Source organism: Triticum dicoccoides, chromosome 7A, assembly GCF_002162155.2.
Source record: "Triticum dicoccoides isolate Atlit2015 ecotype Zavitan chromosome 7A, WEW_v2.0, whole genome shotgun sequence".
Taxonomy (NCBI): domain Eukaryota; kingdom Viridiplantae; phylum Streptophyta; class Magnoliopsida; order Poales; family Poaceae; genus Triticum; species Triticum dicoccoides.
Window position 1 is genome coordinate 555,641,235 of NC_041392.1, and position 10,471 is coordinate 555,651,705.

The following is a 10,471-nucleotide window of genomic DNA, read 5'->3' on the forward strand; positions in this document are numbered from 1 at the left end:
GCCGCCTCCGGGATCCGCCACACTGTTGGGAGGGCCGCACCCCGCGGATCCCCCGTGGTCCTTTCTACAGTGTTTCTAAGGCATCTGCTTTTCCGTTCTCCTTGTAGTACTAGTTTCTGTGTGCGTATGTTCTTATAGCTCGTTTTTTTTTGTGGAATATTTTTGTAACTCGTTATTGCTTAATGAATGGCACAGTTACTTCATAAAGAAAAGGTCAGATACCATGGGGCGGTACAACTCTGGACCACAAAACACCACCCCAGCCTCTAGTCTGAACTCTTGGCAGCAGATATGAGCCCTGACCTGGACACTCATACGTGTGGAGTAAAAAAAAGCAGGACGCAGAGTGAGCAGCAACAAGAAGTACTCCTAGTAGTAAGCAGACGAGATGTGCTTCGTGTGGTGGATATGGCCTAACTTAGCCGACGAGGAGCCGGCTCCAATCTCGGTCTCCTCTCTCCCTAATCCTAGAGCTTAATCGTGGCCATCCGTTGCGGATGATGATGCTCGCAGCGAGCGCGCTGCCCCTCCAAGGTGTGCATAATCTACCATCCATGTCCCTCTTTTTCTTGCCCTGATTCAAGTTCTTGGGATGAAATCCGCACCTGGCAGTTGTTTTTCCGGTTACTCCGGAATCTTCCGTCCGTCTTCTTGGCATATACCTTCCTTTTTCAGCCACCTAATTCCATCATGTACATGTGCATTCGATCATCATTTTGATGTCCTTACATTGGCAGATCATATTTGAACAGGTTGGAAACGCCAGATCTCAGCTGTTACCTACCAACAGCCACATTCAGTCCCACGCGCTGTACGTCTTGCACACTGAACCGTCAAAAAGTTTCAGTAAGTTCCCCGTGTATCTATCAGTGACAACCAGACCTTACTTACCTGATAAACACTGAAGGTGTTCAGAGTATCTGCAACAAAGAATAATGAGAGGAAACGGAGGCGCGCCCGGAATCTGCCCAAAGGCCCAGCGTTGATCGCCGAGGAAGCTTCTCCGAGCAACGGCGAAAACCCCGCCACCATCCTCGGTCTCGATGGCGATGGTGATGCTACTAGTGATGGCAAAGTTGCAGGTGCCCCAAGGGGTGCTGTTCTTCAGTCCTGCACTCTCACATCCGGCTTGCTGCTTGCAGCAGGTCTCCTTCTTCGTGAGGTAAAACATTGTGTTTGTAGTACTGCTACATTTTGCAGGCTAAACTAGCCTATAAAAATATTGCACTCTGAACCCAAAAACATTGTGTTTGTAGTAGTACTCTATAGTATGGCAGAACATTCTGGTGATCAAAATGTCCTACTGTCACTTTTACAGGCATCACACATTGCATCTTCAAATGGATTGCCATTTGCTGACCCTACAGCCATATCATGTCAGTTTGCTCCTTGTTCTGTTACGAAATGAACGACATGTCATGTAACCCCTGTGTTAAGTCGGCCAAATGTCCCCAAGCAAACTGATCCAGTGCTTTTCTGCAGTCAATTTTGAAACTTGGCATCTCGAGTTGGTCGCTGGACTCGTAATATTGATATCGTCTACCAGATACATTCTGCTGCAGACATGGCCCGATTTCAGAGATTCCAGTGAAGCTGCAAATACACAGGTATGTGCCTTTGAATAGTCTCATTTACTTACAATTGCTTCTTCCATATTTGCCTAAAGATTTCATAAAGGATCTTGTGAATTTGCATGAATTATACAATGGACAACAAGACTTGTGTTTTATTAAATTTTATTTATATTAATCGATACATGCCTTGCACGTACACAATTACCAGTCACAATCTATGTAGCTTTGTATAAACTGACTTATTTTTATTAGTTCCGCTCTTTTCTGATGTCATTTTCAATTTTTTTTTTGCGACTGTGATGTCATTTTCAAATTAACTGGGCCCTTGGCAAACTTACCAAACGGTATTAGCTAGTGAAAGTCCCCTTATTTAGACACTAACTTCTAATGATTTATTCTTACCTGGTAGATCCTTACTTCCCTGGAGTCTCTGGATTACATAGTAGTTGCTTGTCTCCCTGGAATAAGCGAAGTAAGCATATATGTTTCTTTAAAACTTTATTCAAGAATATTTATTTTCTCGAGAATAAAGCTTCAAGTCTAATTTTGATATCAGGAGTTCCTGTTTCGAGGTGCATTGATGCCAATTTTTGGATTGAATTGGATAAGTGCTCTAGCAACTGGTGTATTTTTCGGCGTTCTTCACTTGGGCAACGGCAGGAAATATTCATTTGCAGTCTGGTAACCGTTCTCCCCGCTGTACTTTCAAACATGTCTAGTAGAATTGAAAAAAAGTGTAAGGTCCATAGGTTTGTTCGCAGTTCTTAAAACATGCCAATTACCAGGGTATTACCACCCAAATTTACTATTGTGCGTTGTTATATCGAAATATCTTTTTTGTGTTTGCAGGGCAACATTTGTAGGCCTTGCCTATGGTTTAGCAACCATAGCTTCCTCAAGCATCATAGTCCCAATGGCTTCTCATTCCATAAACAATATTATTGGAGGCTTACTTTGGCGCTTCGGAGACAACTCAGAAAGAAAAATATAGATTGGGTAATACTTCCTCTTGAACAAAAGTTTTCATTTGCAATTTGTACATGTAGCACTATCATAGATTGTTTTAGTTCTTACTGGACTCGTTGGTTACTTCAGTTGCTGCCTGTATTATCTGTGGATAAGTAGTCCTCAAATCATTTGGTGGTGAAATTAAGCTAATGATAGCTGTTTTACTTGTGTCATGTTATCTTCCATGCTTTTTGAGCTACTGATACTCTGGCTTATACCGAACCTGAAACCGTATGTTATTTAACTAGAACTGCCATGGGTGGGTCTGATACTCTGATATTGTCATATTCAGATCATGTTGCTTCAAAGTAACAAACGTAACAGTGTTATTGGAAAAGTAACATACAGCACAACTGAAAACTTAGACTTTCCGATGTACTATTTACTACAAAATCATGCCAAGACAGCACACCGGGAGTATCTCCTGTCTTGTTCCCAAGATGGGCAAAGTGAAGACACACCCTGATACGGTTTTACAGACTTGATATTACTTGCAGCACTTTTCACAAACAGGTGGAAACCTGTGGATGTTACAGTAGCAGCAGGCCACACTGCAGTAATTGTTGCAACCTGTAAATAGTATCAGTTCATTCAAGAAAATCAGTAACCTCAGCATGACTTGTAACAATGTATGTATTCTACGACTGTTTGAAGGCTGATGATGCAAAGCAAAACATGGCGGCACAATCTCTCCTAATAGCCAAAAGCATGTCAAAGCTTACATAAGCTGCGGAAAGCATCATGATAAGACAGAGAGTTTCAGCAGATTACCAGTGATAACAATGTATCCAGACGTTCGTGCGCTCCTCGAGCTAGCCGCGGGTAGAGGCGGTGCAAGAGAAAGAAACCCAAGGGGGAGCAGAATGCAAGAGATGAGAAGTATCCTCATGAAAATGGTCTTGCAACCAGCAGGCATCTTGAGCTTGATTGGTTAAGCTGATGATAGGAACACCAGGATTAAGATGATACTAGCTTATATATATGCGTGGTTGTTCAGTGTCCTTTTTTGGCAGGTGAGTGTTAGGAAGAGGGAGATCAGTAACTCATTCCCTTTGCCAAGCCTACATAACTTTCTGTCCAGAGGTTTGGATACTCTTGCCAGGTAGAGTTGTTAATTCCTGCAAGCAAGGTGTGATTGATTGTTTTGGTTTTCAAACAAACATGATAATATGGCAGGCAGGACGCAGTGATGAAATGGTGAGAGCATTTACAAAGTGCAAAAATGCCGGAACTCCGAAGGAATGTCAACTGCTCCCTCCGAACCTCAGGTCAAAACTGCGACACTTATTTTGGATCGAAGCAGTATTCATCATGTGTTGCGCATTCATGAGAGCAAGACCTCCGCAGCCATCCCTCTCCTACATGTTGTGAGACGGTTGAAAGCGGATGCGGATTATTATTGGCCAAGGAAAATTTAGGTCTAGGTTGCGGTCTGCCGGCACCGGGCCCTTTTTGCCTGTGCTACCTGCGTCTTTCAGTGTTTCGAGGGGTCGTTTCTAAGACTAGCCATAATGGATAGTAACATAGAGTAGTAACATGCCCATGCTACTACTCTATGTTACTACCTCTATAGTGAGGAGTAACATATGTGTGATAACATGCAACACTTCATTAATTAAGCTATAGACTCACATTGTCTTGATATGTGTGATGTTACGCATACTACTGGTAACTAGCTATGTTACCATATGCTTCTGTTTCTTTATTTATTGCTTGCCACATCATCTATTCTATCTAAATATGTGTGATGTTACTATCTATGTTACTCTCACGGTGAGTAGTCTAAGAAGGAGCGCAGGGATACTCACCTAATAAGGTTTTCAGAGGGAAACTACTGAGCCATAGCAGCGGCCACCTGCAGATCACCGAGAAACACTCAACGGCAAATCAATCGTCGGAAAAGATCGATCGAGGCGACGGCATATCCACATCAAGGGGCCAATCAAATAGCATTGACCCTTGCTTATCCACCACCATGAACTCCACGCAACCAATTAATCCTCGTTTGTCCTCATTAACTTAGGTCACCAAACTGCAACCACCACCAACAACGCCTTGTGACAAGACATGTTTAGCATCTCATCCCGGCATAATAACTTTCACGTGTGGAGGTCCGCTTGACTCGATCCACAAGCCGCCTGCAGGTCTCAGACCACGCTAGATTGTGCTGCAGGTCAACAGAGGCAGTACAATATAATTCCGCTGAATGTTGCACGAGAAGCTCCGGCTCCAGAAGCTTGACAAGCAAGAAAAGCTAGACGTTCCTTAATTATATACTATCTGCAAAACGATACTTATTTTTTAAGTTTGTTGGACATGTTGGCTGTGTGCATCGCGCTATGCAGAGGGCCGAGCATTCTTCAATGCGGTTGTATCACCTCGATATATCAATTAAATGAAATATTCTTTATCCTAAAAATATGCTATGTGCAGGTCCGTTCATGCATGGACTACCAAAAGGCTGGTCATGCCAATAGTACAGTCTCCGAGAAACTGCATCTGAAGGGATCCTGTCAACTTTGCTGTTTGTTTCACTGGAACTGGAAAACACACGAAATCCTGATGAACATTGTCAAAGGAAAACTTCGGTGTTTTTCCTTTGAAACTGGGATCACAGGAAAAAATTCCTCCAATCTTCCTTCGCCCCGTTTCTTTGAACCAAAGACATGAATAGTAACATTATTATAGGAAAATTTCCTATTCCTTTGAACCAGATGAGCCCTTAGGAGTCTGCATGTTCTTGCACAGAAATTGCTTTTCAAATTTGATGTGTCAACCCCGATAAAATAAGCTGAGCCCGTCATTGCTCACGTCAAGCTGCCTGCCTTGCCTGCTCCAACTACGCAGGCAGGTCGAGGCAACTCTTGAAAGCATTTAGCAGCCGCACCATCTCAACGCTGGTCGGCTCAGAAGCTCGACAAAAACAAGGTTGGACAGCTCAAGACCCAGGATCTCAAGTTTCAACACGTTTCGGCAACAACCAGGACAAGAGCAAGAAGCGATTCTCGGGTCACATTTTACAATAAAATCAATACAATATATGAGCTTAAAGTTCAGTAAGTATAAAGCAGGCTGCCTTCAGGGGCTCGTAATATAGACACAGCCCCAGACAGACAGACAGACAGACAGACCCCAGGTGTGGTGTGGGAAGCATTCACCTCCCATCACACCGCAGTAGCTACAAACTCAGATAATTACAACACCAATTTGCCTTCTCTGCTTCTGATCGCTCTCCTATACCCCTCTGACCCCCTCCACCTTCACACACTTCCATTCTATGTATATGTATATAACTTGGGCATCCCTTTGCAATGCCATGATGGGATTATAGGCATCCATATGTATGTGCAATGTGTGATTTTTTCCAGAAGAGAACGCGTACGGGTGGTTGCTCCGGGCTTGACCGAACCGTCCCCGCCGAAAATCACCACGACAGAGCCGCCGTTTCCTGGGACTTGGCCCCCTTGGGCCGCCACATGGTCCGGGCCTTCACGATGGTCGGTCCTGACTCCAGGCTCAGCAGATGCTCGCAGTGCAGAGTTGTTTCTCCGGACTCGTCGGCGCAGTCGGTGTGCACCGTGGTGTGCGACTCCAGGACGCTGTTCCGGCCGCACTCCCGTTTGTAGTCCAGGACTATGCTCGCCAGTTCATGGTTCTCCAGGATGGAGATTGGCGCGCTCTGAGAGGGGGAAAAAAGAAATTTGGGTTAAGCTGCAGTGCTGCAAATGTATCGATATATTTCAGTATAGCACGCACTAATTAAATGTCAACTTTCCTCGTTTCTTTTCTGCGGTTTTAGGTCTGTTTCACTTGTTCGCGGTTTGCAGGCCAATTACCAAATGATTATTCTTTGTTTCCGAATTTGTAATCCTCCAACGAATGATATGGTTATCACGCGACACATGCATATTATCAATCAGACACATGGCCATTGTCTTGATGCACAAGTTCTTTGACAGGAAAAAAAACGAACGAATGGCATGCAGACAAGTTGTATTAAAGGATTCCAGTCAAGATCTTTTACGAAAGCAACACAAGTGAGCAACATGGTTATTAGGTACCTAGGTGACCAACCTAACATAGTTAACTTATCAGAAAATACATTTCTTCTCCAACCTATACTTTGAAAAGCTGGGGATAACGATTGCTTATGTTGGGAATAGGTAAGTGCACACGCTAGTAGTAGCGTAGGCGCGATCTGGGATATTTGGCAAGGTGCTATGTTATATAGTTTTCCTGTAAAGTCCAATTATAGTTAGACTGACTTTGAGCCCCTCAAGCACCTAGAGTTCCAGTGTTTTTTAACTTTTTAAAAACAGTTGGCTCCTAAAATTCTAGCAACAAACACATATTCCCTCCATCCCACAATGTAAGACCTTTTTGCAAGCTAAAACAACTTGCAAAGACGTCTTACGTTGTGGGACGGAGGGAGTAGGAAATAAAACGTGGTAGTAAATCATTTGTTTGAGAAGTGTAGGCATTAACAGCACTTTACGTGCACCCACACAACTACACAAGGGTATGGTCCACCACAGGACAACTTAATTGACAGCAGAAAGCACTAGGCAACCTCCATGGAGTGTTCACAGATACTCCCTCCGTTCGGAATTACTTGTCTTGAAAATAGATGTATCTAGAACTAAAATACATCTAGATACATCCATTTTTGCGACAAGTAATTCCGAACGGAGGGAGTATAAGATTAAATCAAAACAGCTTCTGAACGTAGCACACTCAACTACAGTACAAATAAAGAAGCAAATGTGTGTGTCTCAGTGATGAATAAAGATGCACATGAAAGGGAAACTTTGTCTTTTACCTCAAGGATCCAGCCAATGTATTTAACATTATTGACATGCTGATTGATATCAAGATCAGCCCACCGTGGCTGCATCATATATGTGATAATAAGTAAACAGCGTAAGAAGATAGAATATATTTGAATTCTTGTATGTGTGTGTGGAAAACTTACAGTCAGGCCTGTCCGGACATATTTGGCTGAGGTAGCACGGTCATGCTCCGGCAGTTTTGGAAATTTTCGGTTGTCTTGGTCATCAATAGCAGCATACTCAGAAAAGAACGGCTCTATTTCAGTCCGTACTTCATCTGGAATTCTTGCAAGCCTTCTAGTAACCTTGTTCATCATAACCCATTTACTGCAAATTTAACGAAAATTAGAATGCATAGATGACAGCGGCATGTCGAAACTGTGACTCTGTGAGTATGTGGGGCAGATGAAAAACAAATCCGAGCAGCATTAGCTAATACTAAAAGGATTTGTGATTTTGTTATCTATGAGTGAATAAAATTTGAACCTTGTCGCCTTCAGTACTGTAAGGCCCGTCACAGAATCACGTATATGCCAGTCCCGACGCATCCCGTTTTTACCATGATGGCCAACCCAGGTGTTCACCTCAACAGTATCACCCCTGCAGAGCAATGAAACCCGAATTAAAACAATAGGAAAGTAACTCTTGCTGGCGACATGCAACTTCCAGCTAACAAAAGTAAAACCCTTTTGAACATCTGCCAATAAATATAACACATGACATTAAGAGATTCAAAGAAGGCCTCTCTGCATCAATTACTACTGAAAGTCTGCTCTGCCTGCACGCACGGTGACAGATGGGAATTGCTGACCTAATAGTTATGACTTAAAGCAGAGTGTCATGATGTATCCCTTTCACATTCATTTGTTAAACCACTCGAAAACCACCCTTAACTGCACCGATCGTTCCAAGATTATTGTAAAACCTACTCAAGCTCAAATTATATAGGGAAATGCTGGTGTGTGAGATATACCAGCATGGATAACGCTCGACGATGGCCTGCATTTGGCTGACAACCCAGAACAAGTTCCGTTTACTCATCTCCGGCGTCGAACCGAAGCCATCTCCTAGCAGCCCAACGACCTTCACATGATTGAGTGCAGTTTCCTGCGTCGTCAGACCAAGAAATATGTTATGTCAGTGCCCAGTGACCAGATAGAGCAGTCTTATGACGCCTCGAAAATCGCGGCGGTTAACTCACCTGCAGATGGTTCATGAGCGTCTCAATGGACGCCGTCCGGTCAGCCCCAATCTCGTAGGACCTGATGGAGAAGTTCTGCCTGAACATGACGCCGTCGTGTACGATGGTGCCGAAGCCCAGCGTGTCGACGAGCATGTCGGGCCGCTTGGGCTTCCAGTCGAGCAGCGTCCACTGCTTCTCGGCGGCCAGGAAGATGGTGGTGATGGCCGCGAGGAGCATGCTCCAGTCGGGCAGCTGGTTGTAGAACGTCCTCGGCTGCGCCGCCGAGGGCATGGCGTCGTGCTCCGCGTCCGCCAGCGCCGACTTGCCGCCGCCGTTCACCTTGGGGACGGCCGCGTGGGCGCGCGTCCTGGCGGCCCTCACGGCGGAGGACGACGAGGCCTGCCTCGCGGCGATGCCGCGGACGTCCAGGCTGTCCGGACGCTCGCCCAGGGCGCTCTTGGGCGGCGGCGGCGGCCCCGGCGGCCCCGGGAAGAAGGCCGCGGCCGCGATGGACCCGGCCATGGGAAGCACGGCTAGAAAGTAGAAACCGCGCGCCAAAATCAAATGGCCCGCGAACCGGCGATCTCAGCCTGAACTTCAAACAAGGAAAACATCAGCAACGGTAAATAAAAACAACACGGCTCAAAAATAGCATAAGCACAGCGCAGAGACGCCATGGAAGCTAACTACTGGCAACAGCAGCGCACGAGCAGAGCAGGAGCCGGGGGTCAAGGCGAGCCGCGCAGTAACGGCGACCGGAGTAAAGAAGAAGAAAATTCAGGCCAGGAAAAAGAGGCGGCAAACGGAACGCCCAAACCCCTCCTAGGCTCGAGATCCGGCGAGGGCAGCAAAGATCCTAAACAACTTCCTAAACTCCGCGGCTGCCATGTCCGGCCAAGCAGCGCCCAGAAAAGAGGCCGCGCCGGACCGACAGCCTCGCCGCATGTTGCTCCCCGGAGTGTCCGACCAAGAACCGCCCTCTCGAACGAACGAGTGCGGCGGAGGCGAGGAGACCTACCTTTTCGGGGGTAGGAGGAGACGACGACGAGGAGGAGGACGGAGGCGGCGGCTGGCGCCGGGGAGGAGAGGGAGGAGGCAGGCGGGGCGGTGGTTTGTGTCCTGGCGGCTTCGGTCGCGCTGTGTCGGGGCGGGGCCGGGCGCCTCTGTTTCTTCCTCTGTCACAGGGGTAGGGAGGTCTGCCACCGCGGGCTTTAAAAGGAGACCAGCTTTGTAGGGGGGTGCCCGTGCCGAGTGACCGTTCTGCCCCTGGACTCCCTCGAGTCTGGAGTCTGGAGGCCGAGCGGACGGACGGACGGATAGGATGGAGTACGAAACAGGAGTTGTTGATGATGTGATCCTGCCTGACGACTCCTCGAGTAATAAACGCTCTGGTGGCTGGTGCGGTGGGCACCGGCACGGCCACGGAAGAGAAACGTGGGTAGTAAGAGCAAGCGGATAGCATGCATGTGGCGTCACCAAGACCGTTGGATTAAATACAGTTTTGCTAAAGTATATCTAGATGTGTCATAAGTTGTTCAGAAAGCATTTTAAGGCCTCTTTTGACTGGTTCAAAGGAAAAGTGAAAGAAACGCATAAGAACAGGGGGAAAAAACTACGATGAGACTGTTCAGGCCTTTGGTTCAAAGAAATGTAGCAAAGTACAAGTGAAGAAAAAAAATTATGTGGTCTCGGATTCAGAGGAAAAACGCAGGAATTTTTTAATCCATTAGGACCTCTTTTTCGGAATTCTATGCACGAAGAATAAGACTGAGATCCTTAGTGGCGCAATAACATGCTAATTACACCCTTTTCATGTGGTTCGATTTCATTTGACTATGTTTATTAGGATTCATGTGAACCAAACGCCGAGCCTACAA

The 10,471-nt window shown here is 46.1% G+C and overlaps 2 protein-coding genes across 6 annotated transcripts; one reads left to right on the top strand and one right to left on the bottom strand.

Moving 5' to 3' along the window:
* The first annotated feature begins 297 nt into the window (after window positions 1-297).
* Window positions 298-4,226, top strand: LOC119329884. 5 transcript variants are annotated; one of them, XR_005159824.1, is made up of 10 exons: window positions 298-534; window positions 753-811; window positions 908-1,162; window positions 1,319-1,376; window positions 1,483-1,607; window positions 1,984-2,046; window positions 2,131-2,255; window positions 2,424-2,570; window positions 3,596-3,684; window positions 3,759-4,226. XR_005159824.1 is itself a non-coding variant. In XM_037602980.1 (9 exons), the coding sequence occupies exons 1-8, from the start codon at window positions 498-500 to the stop codon at window positions 2,563-2,565; spliced, it is 864 nt and encodes a 287-aa protein (XP_037458877.1). In that variant the 5' UTR covers window positions 298-497; the 3' UTR covers window positions 2,566-2,570; window positions 3,237-4,226. The 5 variants fall into 5 exon arrangements, 3 of the variants coding, with proteins under 3 accessions (XP_037458877.1, XP_037458878.1, XP_037458876.1); XR_005159823.1 differs by having other exon boundaries at window positions 299-534; window positions 2,875-3,684; window positions 3,759-4,224; XM_037602980.1 differs by having other exon boundaries at window positions 3,237-4,226.
* Window positions 4,227-5,565: 1,339 nt separating this feature from the next.
* On the bottom strand, window positions 5,566-9,774 carry LOC119330094 (palmitoyl-acyl carrier protein thioesterase, chloroplastic-like). The gene is made up of 7 exons (XM_037603205.1): window positions 9,613-9,774; window positions 8,613-9,184; window positions 8,385-8,518; window positions 7,898-8,011; window positions 7,555-7,738; window positions 7,402-7,470; window positions 5,566-6,261 (listed from the first exon to the last, which is right to left on the bottom strand). Exons 2-7 carry the CDS (start codon window positions 9,114-9,116, stop codon window positions 6,007-6,009), a joined length of 1,260 nt encoding a protein of 419 aa, XP_037459102.1. The 5' UTR covers window positions 9,117-9,184; window positions 9,613-9,774; the 3' UTR covers window positions 5,566-6,006.
* Between the last annotated feature and the right edge of the window lie 697 nt (window positions 9,775-10,471).